Raw genomic sequence first — 24971 nt, forward strand, 5'->3', positions numbered from 1 at the left:
GGTTTAAATATTATGCTAGCTGCTGGGGAAGGATGTTATGTCTACCAAGAACACAGTAATGTGGTTTTAGAAGGCTTTTTCCCCTCCGAGGTCTGGTTTAGATTATTCCTTTGAGGTGTTCTTCAGTATGTTCTTCTATTCCACAAATATGTACTGAATAGTACTATATGCTGGGTGCTATTTTAGGCACTGATGATTCAACAGAGAAATCCTCACCCTCTTAAAACCCACATTCTAGTGAGGAAAGACAAACACTAAACAAAGTGAATAAACATAAAGTATGTCATACAGTAATAAAAATAAAAAATATATAGTATAGTAATTACGTATTATGGGAGAAAAGACAGCAGGAAGGGAGAGAGGGAGGGTGACTTCCAGCTTCCTTATGAGTTATCAAGGCCTGAACTGTCTGTCCACCGCAGCTCTGGGCCCATAGGGATCTGACTGTTTTCCAATTCTGTCCAGCAAACACCCGAGTTTTTGCATCCTCCTCCCTCTCCTCTGTACGCTCCATACTCATTCTTGTTTTCATGCCTTTTAAAAAGACTGATCTTCACAGCTTTCCCATGAAGCCTTCTCTGACAACTGTATCTCCACTGACCCTGCAATCTTCTGGGGTCTGAGTGGACCACTCCAACTCCAAAACAAAACAAAATACAATGTATTCATCTTTTTTATTTCCTTAAAGTTTTCAGGTTAATAGTATGTTAATTTTTATTTGTTTCATATGTGTTTGTTGCTACTTCCTCTGCCATTAGAATTTCAGGTCTTTGAGTTTGGTTTGTTTTTGCACATGTGTGGAACTTGCAAGCAAAGTACTTGTGATGGTAGGTTCATTGGAAGAAATATAAAGGATGGGAGATATGATGCTTATCTTTGGAGAATTTAAAATATACTTAGAGAGAGGAAATGATCTTCCTGGGGTGAGAAGACTGTGGGAAGACGGCCTATATAATCAAATTTTGCATGCTGTGGTACAGCAAGTGGCTTTCAGATTTTTTTTTGCTTGCACCACAATAAGAAATGGACTTCACATCGTGACTAAGTATATGTGTGTGTGTGTGTATATGTATATATGATGTGTATATGTGCATGTTTGTGCGTAAGCCAAATTTTACAAAATAATGTTTCACAAAACAATACTTAATTCTTACATGCAATGCATTTTGATATTTCTATTCTGTTCTAGTTGTTAAAAAATGCTGATAAAAATTCTCTGAATTGATTTTACAACTGCCAAGAGAATATAACCAACCCACAGTTCAGAAAACGTTGGTGTAGCCGAGTGAGCACGTGAAGGTGTGAAGTAAAAGAGAGCACTGAGTGGAATGAATGCAGAGAAGTTGGTCTTGGAAAAGATTATACTCGATCTGTCTCTGGAAGGGAAAGTCCCATGCAGATTACGGGGGTCCAGAACAGTGCTAACGCCGAGTCAGACAACAGTATAAGGTGGCACTGAGGTTGGAGTAAGCAGCAAATTCAGGGGTCACTGAATTCAGAGAACAGAATTCTGACTTTTTGTAGATTATGAAAATAATGTAAAAGGCAAACTAAAGGCCTGAAAAAAGATTCTGAGGGTACATACTTGGGAAAAATATTAATAATTAGGAATAACTGAATGGCAGAGCAGATCTGTGGCATTGAAGAATCCATATTACTATCTGTATTAGTGTTCCATTTTTGTCAAAGTTATTTAGAATCACAACCCTCACTATTTTCAAAGTAAACCCGTGGGCACAGGAGAACCTATTTCCAGAAGAAGAAACTGGTACATAGAGATAACATACATTGTCCAAGGCATATTTACTTGAAGTGACTTTCAGAGATCAGGCTAACTCTAGTCCGAATGATTTAGTTGTCCCCCAAGAATTCAGAATGCGGGCACAATCAAGCAAAAACCCAAACAGGATGATAATGCTGAAACAATGACCACTTGTTCATATCTGTCCCTGAAGATGAACTTGTCCTTTTTCTCAAGGGTGTAAATTAATTACCTTTGATGACCTTTATTTGTTGCTGTGTTTTGTTTAATTGTGTACAGACCTGGGTGATGGAGTGGGTGATGAAGTTTGGAGGAAAGAAACCCTGGATAGAGGTACGATTTTTTTGAAGTTCATTCTGAGCACGAGTTGATCAGGGAAATCACCGAAAAAGAAGCCAAGTGTGAATATACAGAGAAAAGTGGCTTCCTCAGGTTCCTACAGCTCATCATATTTTCCTTCTGGAAGCATCTGCGGGGAGGTGCTTTCTGTCACTGTTTGCCATCTTTTCTCTTTAGGGAGGTTTTTTTCTCTCTCAAGCAATCCTCCCCTTCAGCAATGGTGGGAGAATAGGGAAGAGAAAAGGGTTAAAGCAGATTCCTATGATATTCCACATTATTGTAGAGAAGTAGGAAATGGACTCCCTGAACCACCTAAATTTTGTTTTTAACATCTTGACTTTGGTACATTTTTTGTAACAATAAATCAGAACGGCTTGGCTAAGGCTAAAAATAGATTAGCAAGGTTGGGCATGGAAGAAGTGGCCCAGCTTCTCCTCCTTTTCATTTTGTTTCAGTTTGAATGAGAAGGGGGTGGCTTACACAATGAACAAGAACAGCCACTGGCTGTCTCTCTGTAAGCTCTGAGCCAATTATGATATTTTTGTGGGAAAGTTTCCAATTCTTAACTCTCAGTTATGTAGAGGTGGGAGGCAGCTGGTGTGAATGTCTGTCTGCAGGGTACATGAAGAATTACCCTGATCCAATATGGCACGACAGCAATGTGCTTATTCAAGGAGATAATTATCTCAATTTTCTTAACCTAAGCTTCTTCATCCTCACCACTTAAAAACAGACACAGATAAAACAAAAGAGGGAGAAAGCCCAAAGCCAAAGTCATCAGAAGATTTTGAGTTCTCTCAGTTACCTTTAGTGAGGAATATCAGTAATGAAATTAGGCTAAGTCTGAATGGGCCCCCTTAACTCATTATCTTTGTCCACAGCTCCTACTGTCCTCCTCCGGAAGTTTGCATTTAATAAACAATCATGATCATTTTCTCCACTTTTCAGAATTTCTTGACTTAACTCTCTCATTTATCTCTCATAATTAAAGTGGCCACCAAATCCTGCTGCATCTGCCCTCTATGCATTGTCCATTCTTCATTCGTGTATTTGTCATGTATTTATTAAATACCTACTGTGTACTGTGCACTGGACCATGCATGGTACGAAGGATACAATGGTGACTAAGACAGATATTTTCTGACATAACAGAGCTTATAATCTATTGGGTGCCCACGCAAGAAACAAGTAAATAGGCAATTTCATTACTGTGTATGCAAACTGGTGGGGAAGGTACAGGGAGCACATGGGGATGAATCCAGCTTTGGGTTGTCACAGAAGACTTTCTAGAGAATTGATGATTTTGCTGAGACTTTAACGTTCAGACAAGTGTAGCCAGGAGAAGACTGCTTCTAGCATCCTCCATTCAGCAAAATTTTATTGAACACGTACTGCGGGCCAGGCTTTACTTTAGATTCTGCACTGAAAAAGATGGACATGATCCTAGGTCTCCTAGGTCCCTGGTGCCAAAAAGGATGGGGACTGTTGGCTTAGAGGGTGTTGGGTGGAGGAAAAATAGACATGAAAATGTAGGCACAAAATAGCCAACCAGCAATTGCTCCCCAGAACCTGGTGCTCCTCCCTGCAGCTCCAGGCCATGCTATAGACCCTGCAGTGAATGCCTCGAGTTTCCTACTAGAACCCCTGCTTAGGTGAGCATGGATACTCTTCTCTGTATTTTCCTGCTTGTCCCTATGTGCTTCCCAACACAGCCACAGAGCCTTTACTGAAGAACTGGGTTAATTAAAGGAGGTCGCCTATAGGAGGGAAAACTGTAAACTGTCAGCTAACATAGTTCTTCCTCCACAGTTCATGGGCAAAGGTGTTAATTTATACATTCAACAAATATATGCTAGCTGTTCACCGAGGTGCCCAGGACAGAAAAAAAATCCCGTGGAGCTTTCATTTGAGTAAGAAAGACATACAAAATAATTAAACATATATATTGACAAAATAATTAGAGGTGAATGAGGGGAATAAACAAGTTAATACTTCTGATAGCTCTTCTGGGAAGGCGCCTCAGTTCTATCATCCTGCAGGAAGTGATGTGTTGGGGCTGGAACCTGGGGGATGGGAAGGAGCTGATATGCAAAAAGGCTGGAAAAAGTTGCAAAAAAGGACCTTTTGCAACTCTTCCCAGCAATCTCCTTTCATCACCTGTCAGCATCTACTCGCCCACTGTGAACAACGTGGCCCTTGTTCTTCCGCAGGGATGGTTGGGCTTCCCCCCAGGAAGGGCCTGCCTATAGGCCACCGGCAACATTTCCCTACACCCCTGGACCGTGGGTCTGGGTCTAATGAACTCTTTCACCACTAGGCTGTGATGGCTTCCAGTGGGGATCCTGCAGTTCATTCCCATCGTCTAGGAACTCAACCCCGTTCCTGAAATTACTGAATCTCAGGCTGTTCCTGAATGGCAGTTCTTTTTAATGGATTATTAATCCGAAACTCAAAATCGTTTGTTTCCATTACTGTTCTACTCACCGCCTGTTTTTCCGGACCACAGTGTGCTAAGCCTCAATTACACGAAGGTCAGGAGGCCACTGAATAACTTCAGATGCCATCGGATTGGCGTTCCGGGCCATTTCAGGAAGGGCGGTTCCCACACGCCCCGGGGGCTCCCGAGGCCCACGGTGAGGGCTCCAGCATGACGTCACTCAAAGGTGGCCGGCTCCGCGCCGGGCATGACGTCATGCGGGCGGGACGGTCCGCCGTGAGGTCACCTGGTGGGCGCGGCCAGGCCGAATCCCCAGTGTCGTCACGGGCAGGGGCAGGGCCAGAGCGTGTCAGCGCAGCCGAATCAAAACAAGCCGGAGACCCGCCTTTTCCCTCCTGCTCTGGAGCTTCTCGCTCGCGCCCCGAGCCCGCGGCGCCCGCGCGGCTACAGACCTCGGTGGCCGCGCGCCGGCTCCAGGAAGCCGGGCGGGGCGCGGCGGTGGGGATGGCGCGGCGCGGGCCGCGGGGCTAGACGGGCGGCGCAGGAGCCGCCGGCCCGCGCCCTCCATTCTTTCCGCCCCGGAGCCGGCTGCGCGCGGGGTCCCGAGCGGCCGCGCCGCCGCGGGGACCTGCCTTCGCTGACGCCGGGCACCTGAACACTCCGGAGATGCCCAATCCCAAAAACAGTAAAGGCGGCCGCAAAAACAAGCGCGCCAACAGCAGCGGGGACGAGCAGGAAAATGGAGCCGGGGCCCTGGCAGCGGCGGGCGCGGCGGGCGCGGCGGCCGGGGGGGCCCTGGCGGCAGCGGCGGGCTGCGGAGCGGCTGCGGCGGGCGCGCCGGGCGCCGGGGGTGCGGCAGGCTCCGGAGGCGCGGGGACTGGCGCGGCCAACGTCGCGGCCGCCGCGGGGGCTGCAGCCTCGGGCGACGCCAAGAACGGTAAGACGGGGCGAGTGCCAACTTCCTCCACCACGGGGACCGCACGGTGGCGGGGCCCTGGGTGGCGCGGGCGATGCGTGGACAATGCGAGAGTCAGGAAGTGCGCACCCCGCCCCTCTGCCCCACCGCGGCTGCCCCTTCCCGGTCCCCGTGCCAGACGACGACAATTTATCCGCGGCCCTTGCCAGGTGTCCGCGCCGCGCAGCGGTCGCGCGTCCTGGGCAGCTTGCTCCCCAGACTACCAGGGGCGTTCGGGTCCCGGTCTGCGGCAGTGCTACCCTCGGGCCTTGCCCGTGGTGCCCCGGCTGGTGAAGTCGAATGTGGGTGCCGTGCCTGGGGGGAGGAAGGAAGGAAGGAAGGAAGGAAGGAAAGAAAGAGCTGCCCAAGTTGAGAAGAATGATCCGATTGAAAACTTAGGCACCAGTTCATTCTTCCCTGTGATCCCCTGTCCCACCCGCCCCCACCCCCAAGTGAAGAGCCTAAAATCCCGGCAAATATGGGCTGTCTGTGTCGATTACCACAGGTGAAGAGGCCCCAGAGACATTTTCTTACTGTAGGGCATGTGTGTATATGTGTGTGTGTGTGGGTGGGGTGGGGGTGCTCTTTAATTCTGTTGCTCGCTTGAGGAAGGAAGAGAATCTGAACTTGACTTCCGTTCTCAGCCCGGAGTTTTAAAAAAATAATCGTTTATTTAATTCTGCTTCACCTTTTTGGAAGAAAGCCTAAATAATCTTAGGTAGTGCCTGAATGCACCTTTTGGGGAGCACTTCAGGAATAGTGAAGATGTGACAGTATTGCTGATGTCACTACAAAAGTCGAGGTTTTTGTTGGAGGGTGCAAGCACTTTACTTACTTGGACAGTTCCTTTGAATTCCTTTGGTCAGCCAGTTTTTCAAGGAAGGGAATGTAGGTAGCTTATAATGGAAGGAGATTAAGATCTTTATTTCTGGCTTTTTACTTGTAGCTTTCAGCTTTTGAATCCATTCATTTCGTAGATGGTCACCTTTTTAAACAGAGCACCTGCCGTTAGAAGAGCTCCATAATGAAGTGTTGCCTGTTAGAAACAGAACGGCAGGCCCCATTGGTTCTGTCTCTGCAATATGGAAATAGGAAGATTTCCAAATTTATCGCATATGTGAATTTTTGATACTACAACATTTGGCCAGACTGTCTTCTCTATGTTCTTTTGTTTTCCTAGCTCTAAACTTCATTTTGGTTTTGATGTGACAGAGGGGAAGGAAGACAGACTCCTGGCTCAACCATTTAGAACTTTGTCATCTTGGAAAGGTCAGTCTTTCTGAGCCTCAGTTTCCTCGCCTGTAAACTTGGGGGGAAAAATACTGCTTATATTGCTGCCCTTATAGGCTTAGTGTGAGGCTCAGAGTGCCCTTTCCCTACCCAGTTTCTCATTTTAGTCGTCTTAAGGGCTTGTTACATTTTTAAGAGCTTTAGCAAAGTTCCTCAAGAAAAGGGATGGACAATGATAGAAGTCATTCATTCATTCAAAAAAATATTGAGCACTTGCAGTGTTACAAGTACCATGTTAAGTATTAAAGGATACGAGGGTAATCAAGAGAGAGGGCCTGCTGGTCCTCGTGGAGTTTGCAGTCTTGTGCTCAGCGGTTGTGGCTTGCCCTGTTGTTTTGTGGGAGCTTTGCACTGGCTGTTTCTTCTTCTGTGTCCAAAAGATGAGAGACCACTTTAAGGTGGTGTGAGGAAGTTTTTCTCTTAGGCTAGTGGTATCTCCTCATTTGTAAACATTAATCTGATTATGATGTTCCCGTTATTACTCCCCTCAGGTATATTTAGCAGCTCTGTATATATCTGTGTGAAATAATTTTTGATTTGGAGCTTGTTTTATTAATTGAGTAGGAGACAAAGGGAAGAAATGGGCCTAACAGAAATGGGCATAATCAGCATTAGAGAAGCAACAAACTTAACTTATATCGGAGTTGTGAGCTGAAGTTTATAATGCTAAGTTCTTGGTGCTGACGTGTGAAGTGTCAGTGAATGATCCACCTTAATCTGAGGAACTCTTACTGCAGTTGATGATAACTGAACTTAGATGCTGAGGCCTCCTGTGCAAAAATTGGTAAATAAGGAAATTGCAAATGCTTTTTGTTTTACCATTTAAAGCCATCCATTATAATATAGAGATGGAAGAAATGGCATTGGTAAATCTTTAAAGGAAGGGACAACAGATATTGCCAACTCTCAAAATCAGCCGATAAAGTCTAATTATTTTGAATTTTAAAATGACATTAATGGGACTATTACAGAATTTCTAAGTGTATTTCAATTTTTTACTTAACTGTGATTTTAGATTTTGTGATCATGAATATTACAAATCAAACAGTTCTTTCAAGGATGTAGTAAAACTACATTCTATTAAACTTCAGAAGGTTTGTTCTCGCTGTTCAAGTCACATGTGATCTACGCTGCAAGTATACAAACTTAATGACTTTGATTCACATTAACAGTACTTACTTGTATGAGTAGTTATTTGGAGTTTATAGAATGGTTTTATGTCTTGTAAGTTCTTGGGCAGTGTGGCCACCAGCATGGGGTAATATTAGTTCTTAGTTGTTCTCTATTTGTCAGTAGGTATAAAAAACTACTTATTCTATAAAAGCAGATTACTAGCTAGGGGAAGCTTGGGGAAGCTTGGCCTGGTTGTAGTCGAAGAAGTTGAACCGGTTGCTGTTGTGCATCTTGGGTAAGTTGAATATTAATGGTAAAGACTTTATACCCCAGTAAGACATTTATTAGTACATTTTCAGATACTATTTATATAGATTTATGAAGCTTTTTGCAGCGATTGGAGTAAAAGATGTAGAAGCACTATCCTCCCTCTCCATAGTAAACATCTGTCTGCACATATTGTAGCATTTTGGTTGTAGGTGGACAAGATTTGCCAATCATTATTTTTAGGAGCCAGTAATCATGCAGTTGATTATAAATGTGTAGTTTTATTCTGGAATTATGGTTCTATTAGATATTTCTCTCTAGATATATATATATTTTTTTCTTTTTTCTTTTTTTGTTTTTGTTTTGCTCCAGGCCTAAAAATATATGAACCCTTGATCATAGTATCTGGTTTTCATTGGGCCTGGACCCAAGTCCTATAAATTCCTGTTTCTTGGATGACCATGGTTCACCACTCCACTCATTCCTGATTGCCACCATAATCCCTGGGCTGTTATGTCTGCCCTAACTCATTCTAGGAGGTGGAGTGAGCTTACATAGAGATTTACATCCTGGCTCCTCAAATTACTTAGCATATGAGCTAGGGTAAGTCATCTGACTTATCTGAGCCTCAGTTTCTGCATATTTAAACTGAGATTATAGTACTTACCCATACATATGTAGTAAGATAGCTGTCTCTACCTATGGTGTATGTAATATATATTGATATTATATACACATTATATGTATGTATAAGTGTGTGTGTGTATATAAACAGTGCCTGAGTTATAAAATGAGCTGTGTTCACTGTTTGTCTTAGATCCTGGAAATGGTCTCTGAGATGGAGATGTACACGCAGGAGGTTCACTGGGGCTGCTCCTGGCCTCATCTCCAGTGGCAGAGGAGGGAAGCAGGCTCCCACAGGGGAAGGGGTTGAACAGTGAGGCAGTTGTCAGGGAGCTCTGGAGCTGGGACGGCTTTGCAGGTGTTTAACCTGGAGGTATGGGGGCAGCACCTGTAAGCCTTCCCTCCCCTACTGACTGGGTATTTGGACCTGGGCTGCCCCTGGGAAGAGGGTGTGACCTGGAGAGGTCTCTTAGCTGGAGAGCCTGTATGGAGAGGGACTCAGCCTTTGGTTCTGAGCAAAGGAGAGCCGCTCTTCCTCCCCTAGCATTATGGGTTTCTTCACTTAGACCACTAGTGCCATGCACCTAAAACACAGGTATGGGATAGTTCTCCCTAATTACTAAATAGGTTTTATGGACCAGGCTGGGAGTTAACCACCCTCCTAACATTGTCTTGATGGAAATGTGTGTTCTGAATCCATCCATCTGTTTACAAATAGATTTTTGGAGCAACTATAAGCAAGATTTGTATTTTTTGGTGTACTTAGGCTACCAAACACTTTTTTATAACCCCAGGTTTATAGTATATTTTAAATAGTTTCTTCTTCTAGGGTTTACTTGAATTCTTACTACATTTAAATTACGTTTATCAATTGGAAGGAAAAGGAAGAGTGTTTGCCTGCTGTCTATTTTGAAGCAAGTAATATTTATTGAGGGTCTAAGTGTGTAGAGCACCACTGTGGTCTTGGAAGACTTTTTTTTTTTTTGCCTTATCTAGAAATTACTTTTGTCAGATCTTTAAAAGTATTTGCTCCTTTTGGCTCTTGTCTCTTGCAGTCCACCTCTGTAAGAGGCGCTGGTAGAAAATGTTGCCTCGTCTGTCGAAGGCTCGTCTCTTCCGCTGTGTGTGACCAGTGGGGTCTGTTCTGTGCTCTGCTGATGGCGTTTCACGCACGGCCCTTACTTCTTATCTCTTGATGTGTTGCGGGACCTGAGCTTAAATTCTAGAAACGAAAGCTTCGAAGTTAGCTTTCCTTCAAGTCCAAGAATATATATTTTCTATAAAGATTGAAAACAGGAGGTAAAACTGTGGAAACTCTGCAGCTCAGTCCTCCTGTGAACAATTCAGAGATCTTGAAGATATCGAGGGAAAACTTTGGTGGGGGGGTGAACTCTTCTGATTGAGTTTGATCACCAGCTCTTTGGTATTTTTAGGGGATTGATTTAATTAAAAATACTTTGTCATTTCATTATTTTGCCAGTCATGGGCACTATGGAAGAAAATGACAATAAAAGAAGATGGGCAAAGTTCTTTTTGACTTTCTAGTCAAACAAAACCCCATCAGTTAGATCACCATTGTTAATATTTTAATATATATTCTCAGAGCCTTTAAATGTTTTTTTACAGTTAGTTTTTGGAAAAAGAGGGTCATATATTTTATAATTGGCTTTCTACATGTAAAATATTTGTGTGGGTATTTTAGCAAAGCAGTAAATTTACAGATGTGTCACCACTTTTAATGAGTGCATAATATGCCATCATAGATCTGCGTCTTGGATAATCTGATCCTTCTGCTGTTTGAGCTTTAGGTTCTTATTCATCCATCCCAGGGCACTCTCCAGTTAATTCCTTAGGGTAAATCCTCACCTGTGGACTTGCTGTGTCCAAGGATACATATTGCATATGTATCCTTGCATATTGTTGTGATTCTTAATACGTGCTGACAGATGGCCCTATGGAAGGGTTGTACCAGCCTGACCCTGCTGTGGCCAGAGTGCCCTTTCCTCATGGCCTCTCGAGTCCCTGGTTTCTATTGTTTTAAAGGCCTGCTGGAGAACTGCTAAGTGCTCCAAACGTCTCAGCAGTAGGGCCTCATCTGGGCCGACAGCCCGGAGCAGATGCTGCCACTCGTAGGGGGACTTTCCAAGGCTGCATTTATTGTTGCCGGGACTTCTGTGTTCTTTGGTGATTCGGTGGCTAACAAGGGTCCAACAAAATATCTGATAATGGTGAATGATATTTTAGCAGCTGATAATAGTTAGTGAAGATAAAAACATTGGCTTTTGAAATCCTGCTTGTACTATTATTCTGATCTTCAGAAGTAAGGCCTAATATTTTTAAAGTTTTAGTTAAAAAGCAGGTGGCTTGGACAGAGCTGGTTGTAAACCTTTGTGCCACAGTTTACTAGCAAAGTGACTTCAGGGCAAGTTATTTAATCTTTTCTGGCCTCCATTTTCTAAATGCAACTCTTGGGAGTGTTTTTGAAGATAAGAAAAATATATGTGAAAGGTCTTGGCAGATATAGATATGGTCACTATCAACAAGAGCATTGTAAGTTTTGTGATTTTTTCAATGTTATTCAATAACAAAATTTGTTAAACTATTATACTGTTGAGAATAGACACTGAGAGACAGTAGGGTGGTGGTGAAAGATCTGTGAATATTATTATAGAAAAAACTGGTACATACAGGTGTTTTATTCAAGCACTGATTTAAATATAAATGGCCTTCTAGTCTTTCCTCATTATCTCTCTCTGATGGTAGTTACCTGAAAAAACCAGATGATTTAGTTTAAAAAGAAAAGGAAAAGTAAAAAACAAAGTGTGAAAACCATTGCACTTTCAGTCACTTACCCATCTCGCATATATTGTCTGCTCTTTGCCAGGCATTATGTTAGGCTGTGGGATTACAAGGACAAGAGAATTGGGCCCGAGGGTTTTTGGTTTACTTGGGAGACTTTGTGGAAACAAGTGGCAGCAGGTAGTTACATGTACTACACACGGGCAGCTATGAAATACAGTGCGGGACCTTCTGAGGTGGTCAAATACTGGCTTAAGCATGAGGATTGGATTTGAAGATCAGGAGACGTGAAATGAGCGTGTGGAGTTGAAAGTAGCTGAAAGGAATTGAGCCCAGTGAGTTCTTTAGGGATCAGCCAGGGCTTAATAATGCTGAGAATTAAACAAATATCCTCCCCTCTCCAGGCAACAATTAGAAAATTCATTCATTAGTTTACTTGCTCATTTGTCTGCTTATTCATTGCTTTGTCCATCTATGTACTTATCCATTTACTTGACATTTATTATGTGTTTACTGTCTTCTCGATTGGAAGTATAATGTTGAATTATGCTTGTTGGTATCAGAATCTACACCCACATGGGCTCACGGTAAAGCTGGGGAAGAGACATGTTTGCAAACGCCAGGAGCCGTGATAATGTGCTAGGGGTGCCCAGTGGAAAAAAGAACTTGTTTCGTGGAGGAGGGACAGTTGAGATGAGTCTTGTAGGAAGGGAAGCAGTTAGCCCTGAAAACAGAGGGAGGATGTTTCAAGCTGAGGAAGGTGGGAAAGAGGCTTGAGTTCAGGTTGCTGCCAGGAGTTCGTGGCTGATTAGAAGTGCAGCAGTAGGGCATGAGACTGGAAAGGGAAGGGGCCAGGCAGGCAGTCACATCTGGATGTTTTGTAGCTGGTGCAGAACTATCCCTGAGGTTTGTCACCAGGGACTAAGTCAGCTGAGCCCGCAGAAGGGAGTAAACATAGGTTGTTGACAAGCTTGTAAAGTTGCTGTGCATTTTCACAGAATGGGTATCTTGGCAGTTTTCCTTTTCATGCAGCTAGTCAGGGATGGGCAGTCCAGCCTGCCATGGACCCTGATTGTGAGTTTCCAGTAGAGCAGCAGGCAGACTGCACACACCGCTGTTTCTGCACAGCAGGGTGATAGTGTCGCAGCTCCCAAGGCTGCTGTGTGGAAAGTGTCTGAATTGTGGGCACTGGCATCGCTGTGCTTCGGAGCCATAGGAGGTTAGCTAATTGAGGTTAACTTCAGAGAACCAGACGCCAAGGGAGGGGTGGGGCCATCTGAGCTGAAAGGCCAGGCTTTTCTCTGGAGGGGTGGGGGGGCTCTCCCTATGGTTTATTTTTCATACTTTTGTACAAAGTATATCTCTGAGCCAGGTTGGACTAATCATCTTGGTTTGTCATTTTATTTTATCATCATCAAATCAGTTTTAAAACAGTAAACCCCGCGAGGGGGGTATCACTGTTTTGTACAAAGGGACTGTGTGTGTGCTTTAATTCTGTGTGGTTCAGAAAAAGCTTCCGGTTTGCAGTGGTTAGCGAAATAGCAACTTGCTTTGTTTAATCAATATAATGTTTTAGCTTGATTGTACTTGAGAGGTTTTTATAAACTGGCAAAAAGTGAGTAGCATTTCTAATAATAATTATGTGTTCTGATTTATCAGAAGTAGAAAGGGAAACAAATTATTTCTGCTCAATTATACTTGTGAGGATAATACTTAAAAACAATTACAGAAATTAAAGTTAGAAACAAAAAAATAAGAGGAAGTTTAAAGAAAAGTGAGGAAAGAGGAAGACTTAAAGAGGAAGTATTAAATGTTAATCATGATTGTTTAGACTGCAATTAAGAAGAAAGTTATATTTCTTTTATATACTGACAATACAGTGTATTTCTTAGATTTAAATTGTCAGAGAAGAAAACCTTTTCCTCTACTCTCTTAGGTTCAGTACTTGGGGGCCTGCAAATTAAACTTGACAAAAAAAGTGAGAGAAAAAGTCAGATTTAATCACACACACACAAATGTGCCTCAAAGGGGCTAGGGGTTAGAATCTGTGGCTTGTATCCTGTCTCACTAGGAGAATGGGAGGGGAGAAAGGGCACCTGCAGGAAAGCAAATGGCTTTTTGGGAAGACGCATGAGTCCTTAGGGAAGAGAGGGGAGATACGATGGTTTTGTGGTGATGTGTGTTTCACTGGGCTGTGGAGGCTTCTCTCTGCTCATGAGGGTCAGACTTCCCTGGGGTCTCCTGGGAAGGGGGTTTTGACAGTTGAGTTCTTTTAAGAGGCTCTGCTTTTAGGCAGATGGGAGATTTTCGGGAACTCAAATACCTTCAGCTCAAAATAATTTTTAGGCCACAGTGGCATATTCTGGACCCCTTCACAATATATTGCAGCTCAAATCACATTACCCCCATTATAGCAATTATAGAGAGTCAGATAGCAAAAGATAGCATCATAGCTCAGGATTTTTATTTTTCGTTTTATTGGAAATGTATTAGAAATATACAGCCTTAAGGCATATGCCTTTATAAAAGCTTATAAAGAGGATGAATTTAGACCAAAGTTAGCAGGATATCAAATTGCTCATATAAGGGAGGTATTTGCTGAATTTAAAATGTATGTTTTCCCCTAAGGGGAGGCCTAAGTTTGTTGATGCCTTAGATCACGCCTCTTCAAGTTAAAGCACTCAGGAGAATCTTTTGACATTAATGTTGAAACCGAATCACAAACTATTTTAGGTTTCTAAATCAGCACTCCTGAATGTGATGACTATTTCAGTACAAGATTTAGTAGAACTCTGTTATAACACCATTTCTTACTAAAAGTGACACTCTCTTTGATACGCCTTACAAAACTCAGTGTCCGGGCAGAAATGGGAACTGGGGAATGTACAGAAGCAAGTTCTGGCTACTTTTGATTGGCAGCAGGTGCAGTCTGTAATCTGAGAGACTGAGCCTGGGGTGGTTGGTGACGGCTGTTAATGAGCAGACACAGTGCTGCCAGAAGCCATGGAGAGAGCCTGGCATTGAGTATGGGAAGTGTCCTCCAGTGGTCAAGGCAGAAAGTGCACAACCATCATGGGCAGCTCCGAGAATTCTTCCAAATGGTTTCTGACTCCTCAAATCTTTTCTTACTGGGTGGTAACCGACACAGTGCAGGAACGGTAGCCCTGTCGTGTTATGGTCTGACTGTGTTCGGCCATCAGTTTTAGAGGTGCAGATGGAAGTTTTGCAGCACAGAAACAAAAGAGGTTAGATTTCTGGGTGGTAGGTGTGTTTGTGCTGCAAAACCCAGAGAATCAAAAGAAAGGAGAAGGACAGGAACAATGATGATAATACCACTGCCCTCTATTGAGATTTACTAAGGCCAAGTGTGACACCCAGCATTCCACTGTCCTTTAAGGACAAGGACACTGTGCTCCTGAGATGGCCTCCTGTTCTGCACACTTGGATCAGAGAGATGGGCCCAGCCCGACACCACAGTTGGATCCTATTGGATATTGGATTCAACTTGCCTGACATACATGTGCATGAAGTATGAACAAGTTTTTAAGTAGAGGACTTAAATTAAGCATAAGAACATCAAGGAAACAATAGAGCTGTTTAAATTGCTTTGTAAAATGCCTCCTGCTTATCGTTTTGGCACTTGAACTGAAATTAAATTTGTAAAACAAGAAAACACTTGAGCAAGGAAGCACTTTGCCCACACCTGCACACTCACGTTGATCTGATCCCTTCTCATGATAGGGCTTCCTGCTTTTGTAATTGTGGAGCCTGTGAACACTGGGACTGACACCTTCTTTTCTGAGTGGGTCATAGTTCATAACCGAGAACTGATTATCTTCATTAGGCTAAAGTCCTGAGAGAGGGCTCACTGGTCGCAAGGCCGTCGGTCTTTCTGGCTTTGATACGTGTTGCCAAACCGACCTCGAGAAAGGGTTTAACCTCTTTGTGCCGACACTGGTCCTGCATGGAGCGCTCCCGCCTTCGCACTCCTAGTGTGGATTTTGATAACCATTTTCAGACAGATGAAAAAATCCACACCCCATTTTTATTTGTATTTGCATTTGTTGGGCTATATGTATACTACCCATTTGGGTTTTTTTCTGTTTGTGCTTTTTGTCCATTTTACTGAGATATTTCAGTTCTTATTGATCTGCACAGACATTGCATATTCAGGGTACTTTTTGATGTATATTTTCTCCTGGTTTATGGTTTGTCTTTTTGCCATTTGAGATGTTTTTATTGGTTAGAAATGTTGCAGTTTTGTGTGATCACAGAACATCCACGTGGAGACAGAACCTCAAGAGGAAGATTGCAGAGGGTGAGGGAAGTTGTTGGTGAAATTGCTTATAGGAACAGTTGTGGGGCGTGGATGGCATCGGGTCAGTGACCGCGTTCATTTGGGTATCAGCGCACAGCAATGCTCTTACACTTGTGAGGTCCCAGTTCTTTTTTGTATTTAATGTTAGAGCCCCTTTCACAGAGTTGGCTGCAATTCCCGCCACCCTGCCTGGCCTCCTCCCCAACCCTTGGCTTTCTTGACCACTACTGTCCAGTTGGCAGCTGAGCTTCGGGGCTCAGTGCCTATCACTTTTTGTAAATTTCTAAAATCTCTGGCAGTTTTTGCTTCAGCTAGTTCCAGGGACCCTGAAACTTGCAGGAAAAAAAGCCCATTCTCTCCTTATCGTCTTTTCTTTCTCAGGAACCAAGCTGCAAGCTGAGGCCTCTTATAGGTTAAATTGCCCATAGCCTCCTTGTGATAGCAAACTTAAATGCTGACTCATAAGAAAGTTCTCATTTTTCACATTCTGGCACTTGGATTGAAATTGCATTTGTATGTTAATAAAATGAGAACATAGCACTCAATTGAAACAAGAGTTTATTCGCACTCCATACATCATGCTGATTCAGTCAGCCCTTGTGTCTTCTCAAATGTCTGAGATTTGGAAAAGGCTCCCAGACTGATTGCTTGTTCTGAGGAGTGAGATTTGAGATTTGCTTATAGCTTTAGATCTCCCATTTTACAAGGCCGATGAGCCTCTCTGAGCTTAACTTTTTTCGCAGGGGGTAGGGAGAGGTTCTCGTTTCTTTTTATTTAAGACTAAGCAAGATTTATTTGTAGAGTTGTGAGTAAATCTATAAGACTAGTAAAAAAATATGTATGTATAACACTAGGGATGCTAAAGAACATACAGAAGGAGCTGATGTTTTGTTCATTAGTTGGCAAAGAATAAAAAAGTCAACAGTTGTGAGTAAACATATTGGGAGTAGAACACCCTCAAATTTATAGTTTTTTAAAAATTTAACATTGGTTCACAAAAGCATTCAGGTGTCAAGTGTACAACTCAACAAAACATCATCTGAGCACTGCATGGTGCCCACCGCCCAGAGCAAAGTCTCTGTCCGTCCACCTCCCCCCCCCCCCCCCCCCCCCCCCCCCCCCCCCCCCCCCCCCGCTGGCTCCACACTGTTGTCGGTGTCTGTGTGTTTTATGTACGTCTTATCTTTAGAAAGTGAGGATAGCATGATTTTGTGTGTGTGTGACAAAATCTTTGCAAACAAACTGTAAAGCTGTTTGAAAAAGCAAATAGTTGTGTCAACATTTGGGGTTTTTAGTGTTTTCTGGTTGGGTTTGTGGTTTATAGTGTGTCATGTGGTCATGTGGCTGCTTCCCAGCTAGTGATGGAATGCACACTCCGATTAGCTGGGAGAGCCCAGGCAGACCTTTGCTTTCCCCGGTGGAGTCTGCGGTGAGTGCTCTCCTGAAATCCTTGTTCTGTCTCCTTGGGGGAGTCTTGAGTTTCTCTTTAAGTTCCAATCTGGGAGCTCTTGCTGTGTGGATTTTCCCAAAGACTCTGCAGCGCTTGGCAGCTGGTCCCAGGGCAAATCTAGCTCCTTGAGTGAGTTGAGCTCTTCTGGAGTTCCTGCAGAAGACCGTTCTGACCCCAGAGTAGGGAAGGGCTGGCAGCTAGAGCCTTGGGGAAGGTTCTCTCACCACTGTAAGTAGAGCTTACTTGGGGATTGTTTTGTTGTGATCTGGGAATCATCCTGTCCCCAGGTTTCATTATAACAGCAGATTCCACTGTGATTTTAACCATTTGGTTAACAGAGCACTGCTTTTGGCCTGTTGTACTGCGTGATTTATGAGTAGGTGCCTGTATTTGTAATCATGCCTCACATAGTTTGTATCTTGATTCACTTCAGGCCTTTCTGCCTTCTGCTCTTTACCTGCCTCTAGGGCCCTATGGAGTGGGAGTTTAAGTGTTGTAAAAACATTGAAATGCTTACATATGACTTTAATTTGTTTCCTGACCTCCCTTTTAGAGTTTGCATTGTACATTAGGTTAAAGAAAAACAAAAACAAAACAAAGAAGAAAACACGAAACAAAAACGGACTTACAGAACATACAGCAGATTGGTGGTTGCCAGAGGAGGAAGAGGGTGCCTGGAGGGAGGGTGAAATCAGTAAGGGGGTCAGTTGTGTGGTGATGGATGGAAACTAGACTTGGTCTTTGGTGTGGTGTAGTGCATGCACATGGAGGTTTATAATGTTACACACCTGAAATTATATAATGCTATGAACCAATGGTTACCTCAAAAAATAATTAAAAGAATTTTGAATATATCAAACTATATTGTGGAATTTTTCAAAGTGATTTCTGTAGCTGTGTGATACTTGGTATGTATGTGTATCAGTGTATGTATGTAAATGTGTCAATATGTTTATATTGAATCAGAGTTTCTTAGGATGTAGCTGATTAAAAACAATTTGTAAGCTTCATCTTTGAGATACAGAGATTTGCAAATTTTGGCTTTGAAATAACTTATTTTTTAGTATTCTATGAAATATGTAATCTAAGGATTACTTGGAAGAATTTTTAAGGAATTGACTTGAAATGTTTTTCTCTAGACAGATTTGGAAATACTTTAGAATTCATTTGAAATAGAACCATATGTATATTTGTGTATATTTACATATTTAATAGAATTCTATAATATGACAAATTCTCTTATGGCAAAATGTCTAGATATTTTGGTAACTTTTTAAAATGATGTGTTGTTCATTCCCTGTAGTTTAGAAGTGAAGAGTTTCGTCTTTAGGGACGGTCACACTGTAAAATTATGTCTGTGTTCCACGAGAGTTAGTCATTGGGACACTAACTAGTTAAAATGGCATTACTGGCTTGACAATATATCAGTGGGGTCTAACTTTGAGGTTACTTTGCAGTGGGGAATACTGTGAGACACTCTTGAAAACACATCCTCGGTAACAGGCTGTGGTGCTCGGACTTCGGTGGTGCACTGCCGGGCCAGGGCATAGGCACAACTGATTCTGGAGTCTAGCTTTCGGTTTTGGGGAGGTATGTGGAGACTTAGACACGCCTTCTCCTGGGACAAGCCTTTCCTTGTTGCAACACATTCTGTAAAGTGCTTGTCGCCTGTCGATGCTGAGGCACAGGCCAGTGGTATGGCCTCCAGGCAGAAGCTTTTCTTTTCTGCTTAGATCCCAGCAGAATTGCTATAAGGAATTTTGCCAGGTTTATTTTGAAGGGAAGGCAAGGGAACAGAAAGAGTGTATTTTCCAGGGGGTTGAGCAGGGCAGGAAAGGTACCCGGAAAACAAAGATAGGGAAATGAATTTAGCCACTTTGTGCAGGGGTTTTATTGACTTAAATACAGTAGTCTTAAAATCATCCTGGAAGTTGGTAAGGTGACCCAGGAGAAATAGGCTGAGGTTCTGTTTCTCAGGGTCAGCTTCCCAATTTGATAGTCTCTATACTGATAGAAGGTTTTTCTTTATGTCCTTTCCAAGGAAAATTGCTTTTTATCATTGATTGACAAGTAGACCCTCCCCTCCCCTCCCCTCCCCTCCCCTTCCCTCCCCTCCCCTCTTCTCTCTTTCTCTTTTCTCCTCTCCTTTCCCTTTTCCTTTTTTTCCTTTTTCCTTTTTCCTCCTTTCCTTTCCTTTCCTTTCCTTTCCTTTCCTTTCCTTTCCTTTCCTTTCCTTTCCTTTCCTTTCTTTGTCTTGTTTCTTTTCTTTTCTCTCTTCTCTCTCTTCTCTTCTTTCCTTGGCAATTATATTAGGTAGAGTACATTTACCTTATTGTCTATCTTTCTTTGTTTTTAAGGAGTGCAAAGATTGGGATCAAGAAACCTTTGTATTGTAGTTGGGTTTAAGTACTTGCTTCTCTAACTTGGTTTTCCTTATACCTTGATTTCACACGATTCTGAGGATTCATATGGGTATTGAACATTTTGAACAAACTTGTATAACCAGATCATAGTAAATAGTTCTATAATTTTGAATAAAGCACTATTACAGATTATAGAACTACTTAAGATCTGGGTACACAAAGCTATCGGTCATTGCCTGTCCTTACAAACTGGCTCTGTGCTCTTTGTTGGTCTGTGTGTGGTGAGAATGGAAAAGGAAGGCCACTTCCTAGCAGAATGACCCTGGGCAGGACGCTGGGGGACCATCTGGAAGTGGGCTCAGGAAGTGTTCGCAGAAGCGAGCCAAGGGATTGCCTTAATTCTGTTTGTGGAGCTTTGCTATCTGTAAGAAATATTCAAGAAAAACTGTGAAACCATCCTCTTCATCCTGATACTCAGCCTACATCAGGCTTGTTTTGGGTCCATGTCATTTTGGGCCCTGACATGGCCTCTGTCAGACACGGAAGATACGAGTTTCTATTTTATAATCAGTGTTGATGTATTGATACACCGTTATCAGGGTGTTGAGGCCAGAAAGGGAATAAAAAATAGGTAAAATCGAAAGAAGCTTATAGCTTTCTGTTTAGTTTGAGTTTGAGGCTGGCTAAGCTTATGGGTTTTAATTGAAAGTAAGGAAAGAGTAGATGTAGGAGAATAAACTGAATATGTTGAGACAATGTTGAAAACCCAAGTTGTTAAATACAGTTGAAAGGATCACTTTTTTTTTTTTGTTAATGTGAAGCTTCCATGTTTATTTGGATAGAGTGGTTTGTCTGAGTAAAAGCCTTGTGTTTAAACCCTACTCTAAGCATACAAAAACATGTTTAACCAAATATAATCGCCATGTACCCAACTTGCTACCCATTTTGGAACAGTCTTTTACACTTAAAATAACATAAGGGAGGATAAACTAAATCAGAGGTTAAGATAGATATGCTTAAGTGAGCTTACTATAGCTCTTAACTGTAATTGAAACAAGTTGACAAAATATTTTTGTTTTAACTTTCCTTTGTATATCAGACTTAGTGTGTTTTTAGAGTTTTTAGTGAGAAAAAAGGCCTCAAAATATTTGAAAAAATTTATTTAAGAACCTCTTTAGTTTTCAGTTAAAAAAGATTCATTAGTTAATCATGAAATGATTTTTTAAACACCTAGTGGGCTGCAGTTAGGTCTTCTCACCAGTCTGCGTCCACTCCTTCCCCTTCTGTTCCGCTTTCCGTGCGGCAGCCACAGGGCTCCGCTGAAGCAGAGGTTTTGCTTCTGGGCCTGGTGGGCGATTAGGTGGAGAGGGAGAAGGTGGCCTAAATGGGAGTTCCTTGAACATATCCAAAGGACTTGGGACTTCAGCCTGGGGGTTTCTGAGGTCCCTGATGTGTATATGACATAATCATAGTATAATTTCAGAAGGCTGATATGAAGGTGATGATCAGACTTTTTTTGTTTCCCCTAAAAGAATTTGAAAAAAACAGTCTCTCTTGCATATTTAACATTGCCACATCAGTTTTTTTAAAGGTTTACATAAATGCCAATGATATAGTTTGCAGTTTATTGCAAACATTGTCATTTAAATGTATTTAAACAGAATACAATTATTAACTTGACAACCATTATCAGCCATATAAAAATAATAGTGAGAAATTTTACATTTTTTCTTTATTTCTATTTATTTCTTACCTAGAATTTGATCCTAAGATGGAGTAGTGTTCATTTCAAAGTCTTTTATTGATTATCCTATCCTATTTTTATCTAAAAATGTATATAAACTTAAATTTACATTGAGAAGCACTTCCAGAATGGGAGAATAAGGGCCTCTAGAAGTCTGTTTCTCCATAGAGACAATGAGAACACTGGCAGAAATGATCAAAATCAGATTTTACAGAACTCTAGAAAATAATGAAATGCTTGCAATAATCCTAGGAGTGTTCATTCAAGGGAAATGACAGTCGTAAAGAACAGTGAATTTTCTTGTATTTTAACTTGCTTGTTCCCACCCCCTTTCCTTAGGTTTGGTTAGCTTTTAACAACAACAACCCTGTAGTCATTGTCGGAGGGGGAGGGACAGGCTTGGAGCTTCCCCAAGGCCATGCACTGGGAGAACTGTCACTGACCCGTCTGGAAGCTCCCTCCTGAAGCCTCCTGCAGAGGGCTTGTCTGTATTTGACCTGACTCAGATTGCCCAGGGGTGAAAGCCCTGTTCTTGGGCGTCTGTTGAAAACAACCAGCAGTAGTAGTTTGATATGGCAGCTGTCTGCAGCAATGATACCAGTGGGGCAAACAAGAAGTGGGCCAAAAACTTAAAAAGATTATCTTGGGAATGAGATGTCCATAGGGGGCTTTGAAAAGCTCTGTTAGTATGCAAAACAGTGTGAGATTTTCTCAGGAAACTAAAAATGGATATACCTTTTGACCCAGCAATTCCACTGCTAGGATTATATTCTAAGAACCCTGAAATACCAATCCAAAAGAACCTATGTACCCTAATGTTCATAGCAGCACAATTTACAATAGCTAGGTGCTGGAAGCAACCTAGGTGCCCATCAGTAAAGAAGTGGATCAAAAAACTGTGGTACATTTACACAATGGAATTCTATGCAGCAGAAAGAAAGAAGGAAGGCATGAATGCAACTGGAAGGCATTATGCTAAGTGAAATAAGCCAGGCAGTGAAAGACAAATACCATATGATCTCACCTTTAACAGGAACCTGAACAACAAAACAAACAAGCAAAATATAACCAAAGACACTGAAATGTAGAACAGACTGACAGTGACCAGAGGAGAGAGGATAGGGAGTTTCGGGGGAAAGGGGGAGGGTTTGCAAGAATAAGTATAAAGGGCACATGGACAAAAACAAGGAGGGGTGGAAATGGGAGGGAGGTGGGGAGGGCTGGGGGGATGGTCTGGGATGGGGGTAAAAGGCAGAAAACTGTACTTGAACAATTGAAATAAAATTAAAAATTAAAAAAAAAGAAAAAAGTTCTGATATATTCCTGGTACTTTGGAAGACCAGTGCGCAAGCCCAGGCAGGACCTGAGGAGGCCATCATTCTCTCTTCCTGCTGACCTTGAGGCTCTGCAGAAGCAGGGAAATAATGGCTAAAACAGACTTGTAGACTGTTGACACACTGAAGGTGTGCCCCAGCACACACACGCAGCCTGTTGGTGAATTTGGGAGACTTACTGGGGTGGAGGCCTGAGTGACCAGGGAGTACACGATGCACCAAAAAGACACTTGGATTTACATTTCGTAACAGAAACCATCAACTGGCGCAGTAAGACACACTGCAGACACCCCACTGGAACTCTGGTCTAGGGGAGTGTGTGGACATCTTCTGTGAAATCTTTCTTAAAAATTGTTTCTCTCCATTGAGCTTTGGGAGGTATTGAGTGTTGGTGAGGTAAGGGTTGCATTCTCTGACAGGTACCTGGTCTGCAGATGACCCATGTTGCCAGTTAGTCATGCAGCCAAATGTCTTACCTGTTGGACAGCCTGGGGAGGAGGTAAAGTCATTCATCTTTTTAGCTGAGGCCAGCGGGAAGCAGATGTAAGGGGAAGGGTCCAACTCCACTGTGGCCTTTGGTGTCCAGGCACCGTTGTGGGCCGGCTGAGGAGAAGAAGCTGGCCACTGTTTTGGGGATGCTGTGCTGTGACTTAAGCGATAAACGGGGATCACGTGTAAAAATACGATTTAGGAGTTTTGATTATGGCCACAGTGTGAATATTTGTGCTGGCAAAGGGGAGGATGTTGACAAGGGCAATAAATCAAGCTCTGTAGTGTTTCAGAAGAGTGAAGGGAAGTGCTTTCAAATTGGAACATAGTGCTGAAGGATGACATGGGTCTTTTCTGGAATCTTTAAAAATGGGACATTTTAACATGGTCTGGACAGTTTCTCTGCAGTTATATATATGCACACGTACGTGCACATACACTCAACCTGGAGCTCTTCTCCCATCTTAAGAGACTGTGCTGTGGTTCTGAGAGCCCCTGGGCCTACCTGTCCTTCAGGGTGAGTGCTGTGCAGTTCTCTGTGGCCCAGTGCCCTACAGAGCTGCTCTGCTCAGTCCAGTTATTAGCTGACCACTAAGCTGAGTAGACACTTTGGTGGTTGCCCATGCCTAAATAACAGACTTCACAGAATTAGTCCAGTGAAATTACTAAATAAACAACAGCATCAATAGCATATCCTGTGATTAGAAGGAACTGATTTTCAGAGTTGCCACCTGATGCTATATAAAGTGTCCAGTTTTCAACAAAAAGTGTAAGAAATAGGAATGTACTACAGCTTAGGATCTTACTCATCATTTGCATCCCGTGTCACAGGTGGCAAACACAAGGCCTGTGGGCTGACTTCGGCCCTCCACCTTGTTGTATCTGGCCCGGCACCTTGTTTCTACCCTGCGGTTGTGCCAAGCTCCTTGCCCCTAGTTAAGGAGTCGTTACATTTATACAGTCCTAAAGTTACATTCGGCCCTTTGGAGACAACCTCAAGGCTGATATGGCCCCTGGTGAAAATGAGTTTGACTCCCTTGCCCTATGCTAAACACTGAACTCCACACTGGGCATGTAACAGGTGTTCAGAAACATTTGAATTGACTTACATCGATTAGCACCTGGTTATTAGCTAGTTTTCAGACTGCATGCATTTTCTTTTGTAGTAAGTGTTTAATAACCGTAAGACAAACCCTGGTGTTTTTATGATGTCTCCTAGAACAGGGTTCTTGTTAAATGATAGCTGTTTTTAAAAAGCCATACATTTACCCAAATGAGTGTTTATTAGCATCCTGGAAAATCTGAAGGCTTTTTTTGGGGAGGAGGGGTGCAATAATATACAATAAACCTGATAAGAAAACTGACTGACTCAGTGACCTGATAAATGTTTTTTCCTATGCGAAGTTTATCTTTATGGTTTAAGCTTTTAAAGTGTTTTGGGAATGTAACTAGTATAGTATTTTTTTGCAGATGTCTAGATCTCTAGTGACGTATAGTCAAGTACTCACATTATCTTACATATGACTTTTTTACTGTAATATTCAGAAAATTTTTTTGTTTTATACCTAGTATATTGGTGTTAAGTCTACTTTATCATCACATGCTGATCTAAAAAAAATCTGGCTCAAATCTATAATATTTGCAGATGGCAGACTTTCACCATTTTCATGATTGGTTGTGATGGTAG

The 24971-nt window shown here is 42.6% G+C and overlaps 1 protein-coding gene across 2 annotated transcripts in view; it reads left to right on the plus strand.

The window, feature by feature from the left end:
• The first annotated feature begins 4888 nt into the window (after window positions 1-4888).
• HECA (hdc homolog, cell cycle regulator) overlaps window positions 4889-24971 on the plus strand; it is a 42858-nt gene continuing 22775 nt past the window's right edge. The window contains exon 1 of one of the 2 annotated variants that reach the window (XM_028510481.2): window positions 4889-5475. In XM_028510481.2, the coding sequence (XP_028366282.1) occupies window positions 5205-5475 (271 nt within the window). In that variant the 5' untranslated portion in view covers window positions 4889-5204. Of the gene's footprint in view, window positions 5476-5882; window positions 6763-24971 lie in introns of those variants that run through there. The other variant, XM_036024787.1, reaches the window with a different exon arrangement.

The sequence above is a fragment of the Phyllostomus discolor genome, chromosome 4 (assembly GCF_004126475.2).
Source record: "Phyllostomus discolor isolate MPI-MPIP mPhyDis1 chromosome 4, mPhyDis1.pri.v3, whole genome shotgun sequence".
Classification (NCBI taxonomy): Eukaryota; Metazoa; Chordata; class Mammalia; order Chiroptera; family Phyllostomidae; genus Phyllostomus; species Phyllostomus discolor.